Raw genomic sequence first — 22,359 nt, 5'->3', positions numbered from 1 at the left:
GGAGACTGACTCGATGTATCACTTACATATTAGTGTTAGCAGTAGATGTAAGCCACTCTCCAGCAAGACCAATGATGTCCAGTCCAGATGAAAGCTGATTAAAAAACCTAGGATGACCTGCGAAAAGAATTCATAAAGAAACTAAACTAACACGATAAACAACTCAAGTGCAACCTAATGGATCATTGCATTTATGTATAATGTATTATACCATCCCTTTGGTCAAGAGTTGGTTTTATATTTAATAATTTCAGCAGCACTTTTGTTGGCACAAGAAATATGTAAAAATCAAACTGATATCTACAACTGCCCATTGCAAGAAAAAAATCTCAGTATATGGACTAATAGTGCAAATGTGAATTAAATCAAACCAAACCAAAATCATTTTGATTCTTGAACATCATCGTCTTAAAGTTGATTACTGGTATTGGTTATATTTGATATTGGTGTTAAAATATGAACCCAGGTCTGTACCTGTTCTCACTCCATACTTGAGCGTATCCCTGCAGTCCACCAGGATCTGCTCCAGAGACTCCGGTTGGTCAGACAGCTCCAGATTGAAGCCCTCCATTCCCTCCAGGAGCTGGTGGGGGTGATGGAAGTCAAGCACTTTGGTGGATCTGTCAAAGGTCTTGCGTACATAATTTGTGAGGATTTCCACCACCTCCATGAGAAACTGGATTGTGGGTTCCTCTCCATTTTTAGCAGGCAGTAGATCTGGTATTAAACAAGCCAGCATATAAAAGAGGCTTTCTTCTTGTTTATTTGAAGATTTTACAGCGATGCCATTGAAGAACCATTTTTGACTAAATGGTTATGTAAAGAACCTTTAACATCTAAAGAACCTTTCAGTTTCACAAAAGGTTCTTTGTTGTGAAAAAGGTTTTTCAGATTACTAAAAGGCAAGAAAGAAATGTTTCTTAAAAGAATCTTTGACTAAAAGGTTCTGTGAGGAATCAAAAATGGTTTCTCTATATGAAGAACCTTTTAAGCACCTTTATTTTTAAGAACATTTCTTTAGATGTTAAAGGTCATTTATGGGGAACCATTCAGCCAAAAATGTTATTTTTAAAGGGATAGTTCACCCCAAAATACAAATTCTGTTATCATTTACTGTACAAACCTGTATAATTTTTTTGTTCTGATAAACATTTTGAGGAACAAAAGGAAGATATTTTGAGGAACGTTTGTAACCAAACCAATCATGAGCCCCATTCACTTCCATAGTATTATTTTTTCCTACTATGGAAGTCACTGGAGCTGGTTTCAAACATTCCTCAAAATATCTTCCTTTGTGTTTATACAGGGTTGTAACAACATGAGATTGAGAAAATGATGATAATATTTTCATTTTTTGGGTAAACTATACCTTTAACGGTGCAGTTTACACAATATTTTAACAATAGTCAAATTGATTGTTAAAAATATTACAGTAAATATACAAAATTACATAATATTGCATTTTAATGAAAGTTCTTCAAACGTTTATTGCATAAATTTGACATATATTAAATATTTCTATGGCCCACCACCCAATGTGCAGCAAATAATACACTGTAAAAAAATTCCGTTGAAATTGCAGCTGGGTTGCCGGTAATTTACCGTAGATTTAAATTTATGTTTTTACTGGCAATATTTTGTTCAAAGTTAAACGAACATTAAACATTTACAAGTCTTTGTCTTTACAGAGTAAAACTAAAAAAACTGCATCAAGCTAAACATTCTTGGAAACAAAATCTGAAACAAAAAACAGAAAAAGGTTGATGTTGATTTCTGGTTCCCAGAATGCTTTGCATGAGGCTGTTATTGTATAGTTTTATTCTGTAAAGATAAAGACTTGTTAATATTTAAAATGTATTTAACTTTGAACAAACTCTTGCCAGTCAATAACATAAATGTAAATCTACGGTAAATTACCGGCAACCCAGCTGCAATAACATTGTAATTTCTACTGATTTTTTTTACAGTGTAGGCTATCGAACATAAGGAAAATTGTGACAAGTCCTTATTATTATAATTATTTTCAACAATAAATTTCATTAATTATATTTTTAGATCAGAAATTCATTAAATACATGATGCATAGATATATTTATAAATGTAACTCCTTTCAGAAAAAAATTGTACCAAAAAGGTACAAAACTGTGGTAACTTCAAAGGTACATTTTTGTACTTTTATACAACACATCGAAATGTTGTACCTTTTGGGGTACAATATTATATCCCAAGGACCTATTGTGTACCCTAAGGAACAATGTTGTGACAAAACAATTAACTGTATCTTTAAAGGCACACAATAGATCAGTAATGTACCCAAAAAGGTACAACATTGTATTATGTTTAGTATGCCTGTTAAAGTCCACACAGACACAGGTACAAAGCTTTACCTTTTTTGTCGCTGGGGTGGTACCCTAAAAGGTACCTTTTTGTACCTTTATGGGTATAAAACACATTGAAATGTTGTACCTTATGGGGTACAATATTATAACCTTAAGGAACAATTTTGTACCAGTTAAATTTTAGGGGTAGAAAACAGTTAACTGTACCTTTAAAGGTACAAAATAGATCCTTAAGGAACAGTAATGTACCCCAAAAGGTACAACATTGTATTTAGTTTATATACCTGTCAAGGTACAAAACGGTAACTTGGGGTACCATCCCAGCGACAAAAAAGGTACAGTTTTGTACCTTTTTTTCTGACAGTGCAAAACGACAAGGAACGGTTTTAAGCATTTTTTTTTGACAGTGTAACACTTTAAAATTGGGATGCAAAAATACCAACAACCATAATATTTAGTGTGTAATTAAAAATAACACTCGTATTTACAGGTAGTAGTAATATTTTCATATGATCTTACCCCGAGCAAACAGGTTGGAGAAGTCTGTCTCTGTGCGTGTGAAGTGTTCATTGTTGTCACACTGGTTTTTGGAGCTCTCCTTGAAGGCGCCCACCAAACGATTTTTGTCATCCAAACTGTTGTTCTTCTGCAGGAAACCTGCATCATTACAACACGGGGAAGAATTACAGAACATCCTCAAAAGTGATGCTGGAAGTTTGGAAAGCAACTATAGGCTTTGAACGCAGCTGTTTAACGCGCGCGCGCTCTCGTCTGATCAACTAACAGCAGGTTGGACTCTTATAGGGGGATTCCAGAGGTGTTTAATGGGACAGTGCTATTTATGGATTGGTCAAGGTTCAGTACTGTAACCATGACATCAGATCTGTAGGGTTTCTTTGGTTCACAAAACACTGTTAAAACATGGGTGAGATGAGGTCTATCCGTCCCCCACTTCACAGATTCCGCTTGAGTGCCCAAATGGCTTCATGTCATTAGCTGCCGACGGGCGCATTCAATATACAGAAGCTGAGATCTATTGAGGATGTTTTACTGGAGCAACTTACAAGAACATTGACAAAGAAGTTTAAAAAATAGACAGTGGAAGAGACCCATGGGGTCATGCGCATGCCATGATGCGCAAAGCATCATCGTAACTCCAAGTTTATTGTTAAATAATTTGTTTTCATTCATTAATGTTTGTATAATCCTCTTAATTTTATTGATTTTATTTTAGGAAATCTGCACTGCCATATTGTAAAATATGGGTCTTGTAACTGACTTTAAAGAATACAAAAATGATTTACGGCGCACCCGGCTTTTTGCTCATTAGGTCCCGGTTTGTCTTTGCGTGCTGGTTATCTCTCTCATTCTGAGCAAGACTATCACACAATATTATCAGTAAAAACAGGCGCATTGAGGAGGGTCTTTAATGCCCCCCTCTACCCAACAGCAGCTCATCTCTCACATTCACTCTCTCAGTTCTGATAAGAGCTAATGACAATTCAATGCCGTAAATCTTTAGCGATAGCCTGAACATCAATAGCCGACACGATTTTATTACTGCTATCAAAATAGATTTTTCTGTTTTCAATCACGGTAAAGACCAAATACTTTAATCACAAAACACTGAATGAGGCTGATCATCCTTTATTTTAAATGCTATTTAAGATGGAATATACGAAAAATATTATTTAAACAGATATAATAATAAATGATGTTATATAAATCACTGTACAAAATTATTATATCTCAATTAAGATTTTATTCGTTTAAATAGAGCATTACGCATTTATTTCGTTTTGTTAAGTTAATTGATTCACTTATTTTTTTTCTGTGTCAACAAACACAAGCAAACCTAAACCACCAACTAAAATAAATAAATCAAATTATAAATACGAATTAAAAGGATGCCTTCTATATATTTTTGCATATCTGCCAGGTAAAGGCACGTTGCCATATATTGTAAATTCTTATACACCTGCTTATTTAAATGTGCGAAATCATTTCACGCCTAGATTCACTTTTTATTTAAATAAGATAATCCATCTTAAATTCAAATAGCCTGACTGAGAGGTTGATACACTTCAACTATTTTAATAGCCTAAAATAATATTTTTCATTTTTTTTATTTCGTGTGTCTGCTGTTCTGTCATTTGTAGTGTATAAAATCCCACGACATCGTGATTTTGCTACATTAAAACAAGTGCGTAATATTAAATCATATTATTAAAATTACCCAGCAAAAGTTCAATCCAAATGATTTGTCCTTGAGACCTGCATGAAAGTGACAGAATTGGCTTCTGTGGAGACCACACCTTCCCATATGTCGTCATCATCATCATCATATTAAAAACACCCAATCCTCTTGGCATCGTTTAGCAGGCTATAAAAAGCAGTGTTGCGTAAAAAGACAAGTTGAGAAAGACTGAGAACCACCACCCACAAGGAAACTAATAGACTAGAGCAATACAGGCAGCCCCTCTTTTCTGCTGATATATAGGATTTCACCGGGGAACAAATCCAGTTAGGAAAACCTATCTAACTGACCGTGCAGAAAGTCTATCTATTCAGATTCACACTCACTGTAGTCTTTTTTCCCTATATGAAATCTCTTTTCGGGCACCTGCTGTAAGATTTCTTTGTCTCCTGGGATTGTTCGGTAAATAATGATGAGATTGAACAAGGGGTGATAGAATAGGAAACAAAAGACAAGACCCTGTTCACACAAAGGCCTACGGGGTAAAAACTCCTTACTGACCTTCAGTGTGATGGAAACGCGCACTGACACCCTATCTACTTGGATGTAAGCATCTACATGGTTCAAAAGAGCAGCATAGCACGCGTAAAAGTACCCCCATGTTGACACATTGAGTGACCCTGAGACTGAAATAATGTTAGCAGTGCAGTATATGCATGTGAACAGAACTTACCACATATCTTCATTCCCAGTTTCCTCGTGCATCCGTGTGCAACCCCGTACCACGCGTCACTGGCTAAAACGACATGTTTGGGAGAGCTGTTGAGCATCCGGTAATTTATTTTGAGTAAAAGCTATATGTATGAGTGAAGATGTGCCTGGGAAAGCGCGAAATGGAGGATTATCATGCACAATGAATATGCGCAATTTGGAAAATCTGCTCTCTGCCGGGTGTACGTCTCGTTTTGGCTCTTATATGTGTGTATTTAGGGTGTATAAAAGTGCTTGATTTTCATTAAGCAATCAATAGAGGCTATCAGAGAGCAGGCAGCAAATAGATGGTGGCACACATCCGGCAAAGAGGCGGTTTAGAATAAGCGGGCATGAAATGAGGTCTCGGACGCGGGCAGAAATTAATTGAGTGTTTGACGGGCGCCGACTTGCCAGCAGTCATACAGCCGCCACAGAAATTGTACAATTGGTAATACATGAATGACCTTCTGCATATTGACCAGACAGATCCGCATATTGGCAAGGCAGATGCAGACATGCATTTTCAATATATATATATATATATATATATATATATATATATATATATATATATATATATATATATATATATATATATATATATATATATATATATAAAATTAATCTGTTCTCACAACATTACAGCAAATCGAGCAACAACATTCATCAATGCTTTATATCATTCATGATTTTATTAGGTTATAATGTTGCAGTTTTATCTAAAAAAATATGTTTTCAGAGCCTATACACGAAGGCTATAATGCAAATACGCAAGAGAGCAATTAAATATTCGTTTGTGTGCACAAGAAACAGGTTGGTAGTTAATAAAAAAAGCGCAGTCAATATTATTAATTGTTTGTTGTGTATTTGTCTCATGCGCTGTGGTGGGTGGTTGTCTGGGGGCAGATCTCACTCTCTCTGCCCCGGGCGCACGCTGTCACAACGAGGCAATGACAGTGCGAGGCCCCTCAGGTCAATGCGCGTGAGATAGAGCGTGGCAAGGAGATAATGGCAAAACACGGGCGCGCACACATACACACAGAGACACACAACAAAACAACACAAAACATTAACACAAAATGATATAGTATATTTTGGCCTATTATTTTGGCACATAACAAAGGAATATTTTTTGTTAATTGTGATCAATGAATTGTTAAATGAACTGTTAAAATATTATTTTCGTTCCTATATGCGCAGATGCACATAAATCCGATTGGTTCAATATATTTCATTTACATTTGACTCTGGGCTGCATTTTAAGCATTTTCACAAAGGAGAACTCTGAATTGGGTCTTGATGGCGGGTAATTTTTGTAATTACGCTATTGAGTTCGGTGCGTTGAGAGCAGATGATTGCGCGTGATTGGCTTATTTAAGCCTTTGCAAAAGGACTATTGTTATACGACTAGGACCATAATTAAATGCAAAAATAGAAAATCTTATTTGAAGGTAAAATTAAGAATAAAATTGAAAATGGTAAAATTGTGAAACAGCAAAAGTCAAATACACAAAAACAACAATAATAATACTAGATTAATTAAAATACTTTTTATCTATCTATCTATCTATCTATCTATCTATCTATCTATCTATCTATCTATCTATCTATCTATCTATCTATCTATCTATCTATCTGCACATAGAAGATTCTCTTACAAACTGAGCATCCACGTTTCCAGCTGTTGTTGGCTGATTTGTCAGCTAATAGATATTTCACACGGTGCTGTGTTTTTTTTCTAAGGCAGTGATGAACATCGCCACCCCACGGAGTAAATAAGGCAAGTGAAAAACGCTTTATCCGGGAAAGACCTACTTGTGGCAGGTTGTCGTAAATTAGCCGTGTTTGGGTCCATATCGCCAGCCGAGGACGAAGGTGCGGAAGACGCCATCAGTCCGGTAGAAACACCTCACTGCTTTGCACTGACAATAAATTCAGCTTTCAGACTGAAACTCACACTGCATGGAAAAATACGAAATTAGGACAAAATAATTTAATGGCACAACATCAGACTTGGTTTTAACAAGGACTTTATCTTATATTCTGCTTATAAAAATGAGAAGCATCAATTTCTGACATGAAATTCTTCTGTGATATCCTTTGTGTAATGGCAGTAATTCACTCCCCTTCACAAGGACAATTTGTCTTGCGACGTGCGCTCCGCGCGTCCTGTCATGTTTAGAAATGCGCGCTCTGATAAAACGGCGCACATTAGAGCACATCAAAAGGAGAAAATAGCAAAAGGCTGTTAAGGAAAAAGCTTCACAAACAACGAAAGGATGTTTAAGCTAAAGGTTCTTACAAAAATTATCCGACCTCTTTAACTTGGTATTTTGGATGACGGTCCGGTTCTGGTCTCCATACGCAACCCTGCCTGCCCGTTTGCGCTCCAGCGCGCACCAGACCGTGAAGTCAGACTTAATTGGCTCTGTAACGAGCTCTTTAAATCTAATCATTCAAAACGACGAAATGAAGAATCTGTTCACTTCACCTACCGCATATATAGCAAAGGCAACGAAGCCAGGATAGAAATAATCTTTAATGAAGGTGAAATTTCGATTATTGGTTTTATGATAAATAATGTTTCTTTTTCAAACGTCTTTACGGAAGGTCAGACACCAAATCCATTTGACTGATTCTTGTCCAAACTAAAAAGAAAGAAAAAGACTAACAAAACGACTTATTGATTTCTCAATTAAGATGATCTTTAAATATCTTCAAATAACGCACATCCATCACTGTCGGAGTTCGTGAAATATGGCAAACAAATCATTGCGCTTCTCATGTGTTAAATCACCTCGTGTTTTTACAGCAGGTAAAAGATCATTCATCTACCAGACCTCCTAGAAGATCACAATATTGCCAGAAATAAATTCAAACCTCTAAATTCATTTTATTTCAATTGAAAATGTTTCTGCTTATCTCTAAAATAGTATTATGTTGCAAAAATTGTATAAAAAATAAATGGCTGATTTATGAAGAGGAAGAGCTCTTACCTTACGAAGTCACAGGTGTTTAGGGTGTCAATAAAATCCAAAAAAGACACGCACAATATGATTTCACACTGCGTGATTTGGTTGCGATACTCTTGACATAAGAATATCAGAAGAGTGGAAATGAAAATTAAAATCCATTCAGCATCGATTCAAAATTTGGAAGATTCCCGACACCAGAGCCTCAAAAAATCACTTCTGTGTTTTAGTGGGATCCCCACGCGAATAATATCCACCCGCGTATCTTCAGACTCAGACTCACTATTGATGACGTACTCACTCCATTAGACACATAAAGTTTAATTCACAGAGTAATGTATATATATATGCATACATACGTCAAAAACATCGTGGGAGTGTGTGTGTGTGTGAGTGAGAGAGAGAGAGAGAGAGATAAAGAGTGAAAGAGAGGGAGGGAATGAGAGAGAGAAAGAAAGAAAGGGAGAGGATGAGATCTACTTATATTGTTGTTGTTTCAAAAGGCACATAATAAAAAAGCAAACAAATGTAAGTATTTCATCATATTAACAAATAATCAAACGAAATGACATATAATAATTTTGAACAAAATAAAAGACGAGATATACAACTATAACACAACACTTACATCCACAAGGTGGCAATAGAGAACAGAGCAAATTGTACTTGAATGAAGGATTTTTGGGGGGCAGCGCCCTGGAAAATCACTTCTGTATTTATCTCTCTAAAATCATTTCACTAAAGGGTAAACACACACACATACAACAAACAGTTGTTTAATGCGACATTTTTAAACACACAATGAGATCTTAAAGACTTTTTCAGTTTTTTTTATTTATTTTTTTATTTATTATTTTGTAAATATTTTTATCAGCATATACCACTTGATGAAATTTGGAACAATATGAATTTTAGAATAATATATTAAATTCTATCCATGTCCTCTTTTGTTTAAGCTTTGTCAGGTTGATTATGTGTGTTATTTTCTACGAAAGAGACAAAAATATTTAACTGAAACACTTTTAATGTATTGTAATTAAATATATTTTTATATTAATATATTTAATATATTTTTATATATTTAACATATAATGTTAACATAATTTTTTATTGCTGTCAGACATTTTTTTGTCTCGGGCTATAATAATAATAAGTAAGGGATAATGTAGAGGCAGCCGGTAGTTATCGGGAAATAAGCCCCGACAGTGTGATCAGGACCCGACGCGAAGCGGAGGGTCTTGTATCACACTGAAGGGGCTTATTTCCCGATAACTACCGGCTGACTCTACATTATCCCGCTTATTACACGGCTACTTGTCACATAAGAAAAAAAACTGGACATGATTATGAATTTGAAACATTTTATTGGCATATTTGTTTTAAATTAACATTTTTTATCCTTCCGCGAAACTTTGCACAGATGCATAAAATGATCGTAATACCTTATTAAGATCCTCTGCTTCATACTTGTCTGTCTTCATTTTTTTCTCTTTTAGCCAGTCTTTGAGAAGTTTTAATGCCCATTCTGTATTTTTTTGTGTGTTGGCTTCGTAGCTGTCATGCTCTATTTTGTCAAGTTCAGTCTCAGTAAGCTCTCTGTGTCTTGTCGTGGTTGTCCAGTGTTTGTCACAAGATGGCGCCAAACAAACAGTAATCTTTATTGGCGCGGAGCGATCTAACTTGTAAAAGTAGTACCGGCTATGCGTTATTATTTTGGAGCGGTTATTATTCGAAAAGAACGAACCTGCATATGTCTCAACTGACCAATCAGAATCAAGCATTCCAGAGAGCCGTGTAATAATAATAATTAATAATAATAATTACAGCCGTTGAGGAATATATCACAGACTTTATGTAGACATAGAGATAAAATAGACCCGATTATTTTTCAGTCAAATGTGTTATTTTGTAACTCTAGCAGGGCTGAGTTTTTATTGACCCCCAGATGGCGCTAAAATGTGTTACAGGCCTACTTAATGAAGAGTCACAACTTGAAAATTTTTGTAAATATTTTAAAGACTGCAATTCACACAAAATAAAACAATGTAGGCAATATTTAATAAAACCGTTGAATAAAACGGCTAACATAATATAAATTCAAAAAAATACGTATCAACGCAATTTTTATAAAGTAAAATAACTAAAAGCTTTCCTTTCGCTAAATCAAACAGTCCCTGACTGACTGTGAAGAGCAACAGAATGTTGCTAAAGGTGGCTCTGGTTGCTGAGGATGCGATTGAAAAAAAAAGTAAAATGTACTTAATTTTTCTTTTGCAAGTTTTTGCACTCATGGTTTTAAAGTAAATTTCGCACTTGTGAAATTAAGTTAAATTTACTTAGAAAAGCTGATTTAAATGTGCCTAACAAAAAAACTACAAGTAGAATTTACTTAAGTTTACAAAGTAAAGTTAAATTAAACTGTAAAAATATGTTTACTTAAAAATATTATGTATAATATTGTTACCAAAACATTTTTAAGTACTAAAGTGTTAGGCTACATCTTTAATGGAATCTTCCTGATTCAATCACGTAAAATGTCTTCATTTCTTTACATATTTATACCACATTATGTTGAGCAAATTATGTTGACTGGTCTCAGTAGGCTACTGGCATTAGGAGTAATTGCTCATTAAGTGAATTGACACACATCATTTCAGCGTGCCCCTTCACTGTAAAAATTATTCATTCAATTTACTTAGTTTTAGTAAGGTAAGTGGTTGCAATCAATTTATTTAACCTACATTTAAACAAAAAAAATTAGAAAAATAAAATAAAAAACTTTTGTTTAAATGTAGCTTAAATAAATGGATTACAACCACTTACCTTAAAAAATTTAGTAAATTGAATGAATATTTTTTTCAGTGTTGTCTATACAAGCAGCACTCTTCTGAATGATGGTAACCACAAAACTTAAAGAAGAAACATAAACTCTACTAATCTTTAAAAATAAATGAACATTTAACACTAACAAGTCAAAAAACACATAAAATAGCGTTTAATTTCAAATTTTAATCTCCAAATGCAGTCTCATGCAAAGCATGCTGGGAACTACAAGTCCACTGCCTAGTTGGTTATACCTACTAAAATCATTTAAGTATTTTCAACACAAAATGATTAAGCTAATTTCCTTATTACAAATTTAAGTGGATTTTACATGATACAATTAAATTAATAAATATTGTGCTCATTTAGAATTTCTTAAATTACTTTTTTTGTGTTATTTTTACTCAAATTTAGGTTATGAAACAAGAATTCTTTTTTTTTACAAAATTTACTCATTTTATTTAGTTAAATTTACTTAGGTACATAATATTGTTTTTACAATGCAGTACAGTAAACAATATTTTTGGCTATAGCTCAGTTTTATCATAAATAACACACAGCTTTTGACCATTTAAAATCAAGCACTGGAACCAATCGCTTTGAAAATATGTTTAACCTCCTAAGACCTAGGAGGTTGTTTGCACCATAATGCTTAATTCTTTGTAACTGGATCCTGTTGTATACAAACATGGACAATTACACTACTTCCTGATCAAAGAAAAATATTTGGTTATTATATTAATTGGTTCTTTATAACCTCAAAATAGCTGGAAGAAATCTGAAAAAAGACAAACCAAAGCTCAGGTCACAGGAGGTTAAGTTATTTAATATCAAAACATTATAGCACAGCAATGATGAGAAAGGCACTTGATAACATTATTTTATACCTTCCTCTCTTTATGTTGCTGATGATGAAGATGATGTATCATCTGTGCTGTCAGTGGATTCTTCATCTGTGTCACAACTATCTGAGGATTCATTATCATCAACGTCTTCATCATCACTGCTGTCATCCTCTTCATCATCATCATCATCAGATGTGTCAGATTCATCATCATTATTGTCTGAACACTCCTCGGTTTCTTTATGACGATGGTGATCCAACAAAAAAGAAATGTAGGAATTTTAGGAAAAAATAAAAGGGATTTAGATACACATTTTTTTAAAGTTAATTTAAATACTGAAATAGAAAGTCCTTATAGGTTCTTAATAAAATATTAAAAATGTAAATGCTAATATTTCAGTGTCAAAAAATAAATGAATAAAAATAGAGCCACAACATAGACAGACAGACAGATAACGGTCTTACCGATCAGTAATTTTTCTTCAATGAGGGGTAAAAAATTCTTTGCCTCTGAATTTTGTGGTTCATAAATCAAGACTGAACAAACAAGAAAATTAAAAAAACAAGTCAGTGTCTAAAATAATGCGAAAAAAGCCTAACTAGTGAAAACAATAATCTATTGAAAACTTACTCATCTGACAGAGTTTCTTAGCAAGCTGGTAATTCTTTGTCATCACAGCCTGCAGGAACTGAAAAACCAACAACAGATGAAAGGTTTCCTCTCCAAACATGCTCCGTGTTTTATACACGTAATGTACAGTTAGCAGTATACTAGTTAAAGTGAAAAAAGTGCAAAAACGTTATAGATTTTATTTCCTTATTTCAAATGTATTGAAAGACTTTGCCCTCTTGCTTGTGTGTTTGCGGTTGTTGTCTTGCTAAAACACCCATTTTAGGGACATTTCCTCTTCTGCAAGAGGCAACATAATCTTTTCAAGTATTCTGATGTATTCAAACTGATCCATGTTCCCGTGTATACATTAAATAGGCCCAACACGGTAGTATGAAAAACATCCCAAAACCATGAGTTTTGCATCACTATGCTTTTACTGTGCCTTAAATTCAGTACCCGGGGGTCACCTAAGGTTCTGTCCATAACCATAGACCCCCAAAAGAACTAATTTTCTCTCATCAGGCCACAAAATATTACTCCATTTGACTCTTAGCTTCATTCAGACTTCTATTGACTGTCACAGTACTTACAGATCATTTTAGATCATCTTTGATCTTTCTAGAGGTGATGAAAGGCTGAATCTTTGCCATCCTGACAATTCTTCACTGTGTTTTTTCAGTAGTTGCTTGTTTTCTTCCACGTGTTTGGGTTTTTGTTTCCTTTTTAAAGCATTTGAGATGATTTTAGCTGAGCCATGCTGCCTTTCTTTATACATTTTCCCCTCTCAAATCCACTTTTTAATCAAATTACGTTGTTCTTCCGAGCAATGTTTGGAACAGCCCATTTTACTTAGAAATTCAGCAGCAGTTATATTTTATAACAATGAGCGAAACATTCTCTTCCCATTTTTCTTAATAAATGAGCAATTTTTTTTCACATAATGAACTTATTTTCTAATTAACCTACGGACTGTTATTATTTTGATCACACTACTTTCAATAAATGAGTCTATAACTCAGAACAAGTAGTGTGAATATTATTACCAATGGCTCTATTGGTTTTTTCTATTAAACTACTACATCTGTAAGTAAATCATTTCTAATGCAGAAATATTACTAGGCTACTAATAACTGTGGTTTATCAGGTTGCTGATGTGCAACTGTACATTAGACACTCGTGAACATGACATCTCACCTCTGCAAATAATTCAAGCGGCACGTGACCTTCGGCTGTCTCGTGTTCTTCGCTCTCTTCTTCCTCGCGCTCTTCCACATGAGGATCTGGGTCACACAGGACTACATGAGGGTGGATTTGAAGTTCATCAAGTTCATGTCCACTGTCTAACTTGACTTCAGATGTTGTTCGTTGTTCTAAAAATTGAACAAATTATGTTTTGTAAAAAAGACGTTCAAGATATAATTTGTATTTACAATATCTAATGTAGATCTGGAAATAACCTCTGCTAAAACTGGCCATATTTCAGTACACTCACTTAAAGGATTATTAGGAACACCATACTAATACTGTGTTTGACCCCCTTTCTCCTTCAGAACTGCCTTAATTCTACATGGCATTGTTTCAACAAGGTGCTGAAAGCATTCTTTAGAAATGTTGGACCATATTGATAAGATAGCATCTTGCAGTTGATGGAGATTTGTGGGATGCACATCCAGGGCACGAAGCTCCCATTCCACCACATCCCAAAGATGCTGTATTGGGTTGAGATCTGGTGACTGTGGGGGCCATTTTAGTACAGTGAACTCATTGTCATGTTCAAGAAACCAATTTGAAATGATTCCAGCTTTGTGACATGGTGCATTATCCTGCTGGAAGTAGCCATCAGAGGATGGGAACATGGTGGTCATAAAGGGATGGACATGGGCAGAAACAATGCTCAGGTAGGCCGTGGAATTTAAACGTGGTAACAAGGCATAATGGATCCATGTTCTCATTCTGTTTACGCCAAATTCTCTGGCACCAACAACCATGCCACGCTCAAAATTGCTTAAATCACCATTCTTTTCCATTCTGACATTCAGTTTGGAGTTCAGGAGATTGTCTTGACCAGGACCACACCCCTAAATGCATTGAAGCAACTGCCATGTGATTGGTTAATTAGATAATTGCATTAATGAGAAATTGAACAGGTGTTCCTAATAATCCTTTAGGTGAGTGCATGTGTCTAGAAAGGAACAAATTTGTCTTGAGTGTTTCTCTTTTATTTATCAATAGTAAATAACAGGTTCATATTGCTGTAAAACGCAGCCTGAAAACAGTCATTTTAATATACTACACTTGAATACTCTTCATTTTATCTTAAATTTAGGTTTACATTTTCAAAATGTTTCAATCTCAGACATCTGAGGACCTCAGGCATCTCAAAATGCTAGATTAGAAAATAAATGTGTATATAGGATAAGAAATTAAATGTATTCAGTACCTGTCATAACAGGAGGAACCTGTTTAGGTAGTTTATGTCCATGCGTAGTTACATTTTTGAAGGACGGAGCTTTAGTGGCATTATACCCTCCGCTAGTGAAAATATGGACGATAAAAGGCAAACTATTAGAGCTCACTGAAGCGAATGAATGCCATCAACGTCCTGCTTTATGCATGTATGCTTCATAAACCACACCCTCACCTATGACCTAAGAGCCATGCCGACTGCAACATATGGAAAGATGCCATCCACATACCACTGTTAAAAAGATTAACTTATAAAATCATTGTTGATAGTTAGTTACTCACACTCATGTTGTTTTAAATTCCTATACAGGTAAAAAAAATTTAACCAGCAAAAATTCCTTTTAGGGTTTGCATCAATGTGCTGTCAATAACATCTGATGTGTTGCATCTAAGGCTCCATTTTTTTTTATCTAATACAAATTTTAGGTTTGTTTGTCACACAAATGGCAATATTCGTACTACTTCAATTCAAATTTGATGGTGGTTTTAGTCATTTTGAATCTTGACGCCATGAAGGTGAGTAAATGAATCAAATTTCAAATAAAATTTCTTCTAAATGCCTGAATCTGTTATAGAGAAACATTGAAACTCTTACCTGTGAGAACTCTCACCTTCTTGTGTAGGATTTGTTGTATCAGAGTTTGTAGAAGAATCTTGTCTCCCTGTTTTTCCAATGGATTTTGCTTTCTGTTGCCTACATAAATAAAACCAAAGCATCTAAAATAATGAACCTTTTAACCAGTTTATCAATGCGAGAAAAGAGGCGTCGAAATGTTTAAATGTTGTTGGTTGTATTTCAGCTTTACCTCTTGTAACTTTGTGCTTTGATCGTGGGATTTGATGTGTCAGAGTTTATTGAAGGATTTTGTCCCTCTACTTTTCCACTGGGTTTTGGTTTCTGTTGCCTACACAAAATCAAAGCATTTAAAATTACTGCAGTCTGTTTTCTCCAATAGAGATCTTTCACTGATACTTTATTGAGTAACCAAACATTATACTGGGTTATTATGCTGGGTTATTTCCAACGCAGCGTTGGGTCAATAAGGACAAACCCAGCCGTCGGGTTAAACTAACCCAGAAAATGTTTATATTTGACTCAGCACAACCTTTTGGGTTGAAACAACTCAGAATAGGTTAAAGTACAACCCAGCAGGTTGGGTTCATCTTTTTGACCCAGCATTTTTAGAGTGTACATTTGAAATAGTGCTTAGTAACCAAGTAACACATTGTTCAACCTACTTTGGTTTCCACTCGACTGATTCTTTTGCCAAAGGATCTACATATAATAAAGAAATTGATATTTTAGAAACACATCCTTAACCTATCCAAGGCAGATTGTTGTTGTGTAACTGCACTGTTAATGTTTGAAAAATATTGCTTTTGTTATACATATATTCATTATTGAAAGCTAACACTTCCTGTTTCTGTATAGCTCAGATGGTACTGGGTTAGTAAGACAGAGTTAGTGGGTTTAATTTGCAGGGAACACATATACTGATAAAATTTGAAAAATTGTATATAAAAAGCTTCTACTAAATGCATAATGTAAATATAACACTTGAGTGTTTATACCTGCTGAGGTGGCACACGTTGGTTTAATGGGCCCAGTTTCCTTTATTAGATCGTAAGAATAAAAATAAATGATCAGAGTAATATTAAAACAACAATGCTTTGAAATATGTCTTATAATAAAAAAGTCATCAAAACTGATTAACATTTTATGAAAAGAGATTTTTGACTGTTTTACAATTCTCTTTAGATTATTTTGGCACTGACCCTTTCGTTGACCTTTGATGCCACTTCTGATGGCCTTCCAACACACTGCATACTATTTCTAATAAAAAAAATATTAAAAGTCATAAGAACACAGTCATGGTCAAGAGCATTACAAAATAACAATACAAAAAACATCGGTTTGTCTTTGTATTAATGCTACGTCAGATATAATCATAAAATAATATCAGATTGTCGGATGGTTTGATGCTGGTCACTTCCGGACTCGAGTTTTAATGAGTCCTGAAACAAGAGTCTGCTGAATATTTAAAGCCCGGATCATTAAAACAGACACTTACAGTAAATCACTCAATGTCCAGCTTTCAATCAGAAATAAATTTGTAAATTGTTAGCGATGAGACAAAATAACTAAATCATTAAACGTATAATTTGTCCGTTCTTACCTGTCCATTTTATTGAAGCAAAAAATGTCGTAGAATGTAAAATTCTTCAAACGCAGTATTTGTACATCACATGTAGCCTAAAATAGAAATATAGATAATTTAGGTCCAATTTTACACTATTTAGAAGTTTTATTCGACTTTGTGAACGCCATTGCAGCTTAACAACGCTGCTGAAGGTCTGAGGTAAACGAGTGTCCTGTTTCCATAGCAACTGGGTTCTTACATCAAAGCACTCCGAGTGCAACAAACTCCATCCGGAACCAACGTATAGCGTCCAACTTATGAAACACTAGTCCAACCATTTAGTATAGTATTTAATATTTTAAAATATGCATGATACAACATTGTACAACTTTGTAATTTATTTATTTCGGTCCATAAGTATTTTTTGGGTGACTAAAAGGTACAGATTTGATATATATATATATATATATATATATATATATATATATATATATATATATTAAACAACATCTCCTTTAAAATATTTTAAAAATATTTTAAAAAGTCAACTCATTTTGAAATTAACCATGGTTTAACTGTAGTAACCATACCTTTTCGGTTTTATTTGCTTACAAAACAGAATAACCACAAATTTACCACATTAAACGGTGATGATGTTAATTTACTACTGTTTCCAAGATACATTGCGATCTACGTCTTCGTATTTGGGAGAGTACGTCATGAGACGTAATATTAGTATTATTTATGGTTACTAGTTTATTTGTTGTTGTTAACACAATTTAATGCAAAGTCAAGAATCTTATTTATTCATAAAAAAATAACTGCTTATAAACAAACTAAAAGGACTAAGGCTAAAAAACAACTTACATAATCTAAACACCCATTAAGTGAATTAACTGTCCATCAAAATTATATACTTTTTCTTAGTCTTACTTTCTTTCAATAAAGATAATTTTCAAGATTAAATACTTTGTTGTTTATTCATTTTAAATATCTGATTTTAAATACTTAAAGTGTCTGCTATTTGAATAAATATTTTAAAGGGTTTTTGTATGACTTTTTATATGCCTTCATGACAAAACCCTTTTTAAGTGTTTATTCATTCTTTAGCCAACCAAAACTTAGCAGATCTCAGCCAAATATTTTCATTTTTCTGGTTGACCAAACTCAAACCAGGTGCTTTTTGCTTTTGGTTGGCTAGCCTCCTGCCACAACTCAGCCAAATGCTTTTTCACACAAAGGTGTTACAAAAACAGAGCCAGAATTAAGCATGAAGTGCCTTAAGTGTGACATGCAGTTTTGGCCCAGATAGCAACACATTCTGGCCCAGAATGTGTTGCTATCTGGGATTTTGCATGGTTAATTTAAGAAGAAACAAGTTAAATGCCAATTTGATTTTTTTTTATTGTATAGCTAGCATACTTCAAGTAAGTGTTTATAATTTTGTAACTTTTTTATAATTTTTTTTTTTTTAGTTTATAAGTTTATATTAAACAGCCTGTGTTGACTGTTGTTTTGTTCAAAATTCATTCCAGCATGAAGTGTCATGTGATCCAGTTCTTCTTCTAGGTGCGTCTTCACATGTTTGGCACGATGATCGCTGCGCATGAAACGTTTTGTGCAGTCAGGACATGCAAAGCGCTTCTCTCCGGTGTGCGTGTGCACGTGTCTCTGGAGCTCATCCGAGCGCGTGAATCTCTTAACGCAAAACATCCAGCTGCACGTTCGCCTCACACTCTACCGCAGCCAGCCACGTGACACACGTGTTTTCTCCTGCCCGGTTCCTCGGGAGTCTTTTGGCAGTTTGGGCACCTACATCTCCGGAAACTGCGCGCACCGGATTTCAGAGTGCCTGTGAGGGTAGTTTTCGGACGGATAGTGCTCTATTTCAGGATGACCTAGAATCCATCGATGCGAGGTGACTTTTGATGAATGATTGACGGGGCCTGTTTCTTGCGAGGTCCACCATTGGATATCCTCACCTGCAAAATGTCTCTGTTGTTGAAAAAGTCCAGTGCGCGTGGGTAAGTACGTTAAAAGTGACGTGGGAGAGCTGGCACATGTATGAAGACGCGCATGCTGTTGTGAGTGACCGGACAGGGCAACTTCACCCGCGATAAATCATAGTGGTCCTTTGGAGGGGTCACTGGCAACTCATGGTGTGGATTTAAGGAGGTCTGGAGGTGCTGTTTAAGTCTCACTCCGCAATAAGAAGAAGTATAAGTTTCCCGTGTTGAACCGCTGTACGCGATAAAAAAGTTTATGTGAAGAACCTTCACACGGAATGTGCTGGAGGTGATGCCGAGGTTTGGACACACAGGTGTGGCCCATGTGATTACAGGTGTTCTCCAGCAGCGCGAGAGAGCCCTCGACCAATTCTGGCGTGGAGTTTGTAGTCCGATACTGTTATCAATGCACAGAAGGAATGTCAAGGCACGTTATGAAGCTTATTCAGAAATCACCATGCGTAAAAGCCAAGAGCTCACTATTTTAATATACAGACATCCAGGAGATTATTGCGCATTACGCACCTGAAGGAATGCTTGCAGTGGGCATGACGGCAACCCCAGACACGAGTCCAATGAATATTTAATGATTTGTAGTACTTTGAGTTCCCAAAACAATTTGGTGCGCACCAACTCGTAGAAAAGCCTTGGCGCGAAGTGAACGCAAAATTTCATTGAGTTTGATCAGAAGTCCAACCAGTCAGAATGAAGCTTTTTTGCTTTGAAGATTACCGCTGCCCAATCATCAAAGATTAACAGAAGAACTGAAATCCCTTGAGTATTTGCTTATTGTGAGAGTGAGATGAGAAGAGATGAAGGAGGTGCAGCTTAATGAATTCTGTATTAAGTGAATGTACATTAGTGATCAAAGCAGTAAATAAATGTCATTGAAAAGCTAAACAACTCTTGTTTATGTCTTTGGTGTTATACAGAAATGTTTGGAATTGATTTAATGCTTTTGAAATGTTCCGTCTAGTTACTTCAAGTTTGCTTTACTTACTTTCAGTTGTTGTTGTTTTTTTACTTTGTGAAAATGTGAATTCAATGATCTGCCACAGATTTATTTCTTTTTGAACAATTGTATCAAGATCAAAATGAAAACGTAGCGATTGATTCATGTCGGTAAAACTGAAGGACACGGTAAAGAGTCTTTGGGAGGCCATGGACTCTTGAAGTGTCTCGAACGAGAGAAACATCGTATTCAAAACAGGCCTACGTGATGGCCCTCCAGCTTGGTTCTCTTTAAAAGTTTCCCCGGTAATGCTGTAGTTTTCTTTATCCAAAATCTTTATCCAAGCAAAACAGTGCATTAAAAAGAAAAATTTTCATCATGTGTTTGAATCCATGACCTTGGTATTCACGAGTTGCAATGATGATTCTTCTGTGGATGAAAGTGTTTAAACACCGTATAGCACAGTTATGCTACCACTATTGTGTTGGATGGAAGCTTTACCTTACTGGAGACCTGCATATTTCACAAACCCGTTTAAAAACCTCAATGTCTCCCCATGAAAAACTGGTACCAATGTTGGGATTCACCAAGCGTGCCAAAAGTATGTTATTAGGGTCATGAAAGCCTGGGGGAAGATGCCTGTTAATAAAATCAGAGCACTTACAAGTCACTCCAGGGTTTGAGTTTGACCTATTTTACATTGAACTTTATCTTCAGAGAGAGAAAACATTTCCTTAAAGATTTTCTTCAACATAAAGCCACAACATTCCAAAGCTGAGAAAAGGCTCATTGAGCATCACCTCCACATGCCGTCAAAAAGAGATATGTATACAGTTTCAGTACTGTACTGCTAAACATCTCACAGACAGGTAAGGAACATTCAGAGGAAAGTGAAGGTTTTGGTATTTGTTAGCAGCGGATTACCTGTGCACAAATCTGTAGGCGTCTGATGACAAGACTTGTGTATTAGATCTGGTCGACATGGCTCTGTGATGCTAGAAGATTTCTTAAATATGACAAAGTCTGTCTCCTTTCATGTGGTTTTAAGTTGGTTTCTACAGATCTTCAGTTTCCTGATATTAAGCCCATCTGGTCACCAGAATAATGCTTTGCAAATTTGACCAACAAGACATAAAAGCACGCTAAACTGTATATAGTACTGTAAATGGCTCAGTTTATGGATGCAACTATTGCTTTAATATAAGCATAAAAATACAGTGAATGAAAAGATGCAGTATTATACAAATTTCTTTATACCACGGGTCTGTTGAATGCTGTATTCTGATTGGCTAAGAAATGTTCCGTGGGTATGCATTAATTTCTGATAACCGCACACCTAACTTGTCAAATGTCTTAAAAATAGGCACCAGAGCAATGTTTGTGGTAACCGTGGTATAAGAGGAATAATTGACTCCGGTCCTTTGAATTATTTGAAAATAATGCACACCCACGGTGTAACCTTGGGTGTGCATTATTTTCTTATAATTCAATGGCCCGTCATCAATTTTTCCTTACTTAGAATATAGGCTATTAGCTGTTTAAAGTTTGTTCGTTTAATTTAAATAATACAATAAATAATATTATCATGTTTAATAATTATAATAAATATCTAAGTAAATAAATTAAAGAAACATCAGCCACTGGAACCATATGATGTCAGATATTGATATTTATTTTAATGTTTGAATAGTAATATTTGAAAATTATTCTGCATTATTTGGCATGTGTTTTTTCATCATGATTTTTATTGAATACAATTTTAGACTAATCCAGGATCAGAATAATCTACTATCACTATTATATGTTTCAGAGTTTCTCAGTTTTCTCTTGCGCCCTCTCTCTCTCTCTCTCTCTCTGTCTAATTCAGCATGAGATGACTCTTCATCATCCATTAACCCTGACTCTCCCGGGAGACTCAGAGGTTGTGGTTGATGAGATCTCAGCTGGTTCCCAGGGAATAAGATTCTCCATTCATCCCCTGTCTCTCGGGAGAGCTGCTTATTTTCTGCCCTCCAGCCAATCACAACATTTCTTCTGCGTCTCACGGCCCGCTGGTGTGGCCTGCTAAACATTTTAGGCATCCAATGTGTTTATTTTAGATATTTTTCCCTACAGTATTGTATTGTAATATCGTCAATGCTTTTACCTGCAAAAATGCACTGAATACATTCTGGATATAAAGTCATATTTGAAGGAGACTGAATGTACTCTCTGTGGTGATGATGAACCTGTGGGATCAATAATCCAATTTTT

At 35.2% G+C, this 22,359-nt stretch overlaps 3 protein-coding genes across 9 annotated transcripts in view; all 3 read right to left on the bottom strand.

Moving 5' to 3' along the window:
* gad1b (glutamate decarboxylase 1b) overlaps positions 1–8,561 on the bottom strand; it is a 30,499-nt gene extending 21,938 nt beyond the window's left edge. The window contains exons 1-6 of one of the 6 annotated variants that reach the window (XM_065293810.2): positions 8,286–8,560; positions 7,105–7,247; positions 5,270–5,332; positions 2,859–2,996; positions 475–717; positions 27–117 (exon numbers count right to left, since the gene is read on the bottom strand). In XM_065293810.2, the coding sequence (XP_065149882.1) occupies positions 27–117; positions 475–717; positions 2,859–2,996; positions 5,270–5,332; positions 7,105–7,180 (611 nt within the window). In that variant the 5' untranslated portion in view covers positions 7,181–7,247; positions 8,286–8,560. Of the gene's footprint in view, positions 1–26; positions 118–474; positions 718–2,858; positions 2,997–5,269; positions 5,356–7,104; positions 7,248–7,366; positions 7,569–7,591; positions 8,000–8,285 lie in introns of those variants that run through there. The other 5 variants (XM_065293813.2, XM_065293812.2, XM_065293811.2 and 2 more) reach the window with 5 other exon arrangements.
* Positions 8,562–8,786: 225 nt separating this feature from the next.
* On the bottom strand, positions 8,787–17,411 carry erich2 (glutamate-rich 2). Of its 2 annotated transcripts, none has more exons than XM_065293819.2 (12): positions 17,185–17,411; positions 16,784–16,841; positions 16,580–16,619; positions 16,247–16,283; positions 15,814–15,912; positions 15,603–15,701; positions 14,982–15,073; positions 13,736–13,911; positions 12,560–12,617; positions 12,394–12,465; positions 11,972–12,166; positions 8,787–8,983 (listed from the first exon to the last, which is right to left on the bottom strand). In XM_065293819.2, the coding sequence occupies exons 1-11, from the start codon at positions 17,190–17,192 to the stop codon at positions 11,982–11,984; spliced, it is 924 nt and encodes a 307-aa protein (XP_065149891.1). In that variant the 5' UTR covers positions 17,193–17,411; the 3' UTR covers positions 8,787–8,983; positions 11,972–11,981. The 2 variants fall into 2 exon arrangements, with proteins under 2 accessions (XP_065149891.1, XP_065149889.1); XM_065293817.2 differs by lacking the exon at positions 8,787–8,983 and adding an exon at positions 11,237–11,862.
* A 1,213-nt stretch (positions 17,412–18,624) lies between these two features.
* On the bottom strand, positions 18,625–19,269 carry LOC135783290 (uncharacterized; the record flags this gene model as incomplete). The annotated part of the gene is given in 3 exon segments (XM_065293980.2): positions 18,625–18,872; positions 18,875–19,010; positions 19,012–19,269. Coding segments are annotated over 3 exon segments (642 nt in total), but the record flags the coding sequence as incomplete, so codon positions are not given.
* Between the last annotated feature and the right edge of the window lie 3,090 nt (positions 19,270–22,359).

Source organism: Paramisgurnus dabryanus, chromosome 7 (genome assembly GCF_030506205.2).
Source record: "Paramisgurnus dabryanus chromosome 7, PD_genome_1.1, whole genome shotgun sequence".
Classification (NCBI taxonomy): domain Eukaryota; kingdom Metazoa; phylum Chordata; class Actinopteri; order Cypriniformes; family Cobitidae; genus Paramisgurnus; species Paramisgurnus dabryanus.
The sequence above is the reverse complement of the archived record's forward strand: the minus strand, read 5'-3'. Positions and strand labels throughout refer to the sequence as shown.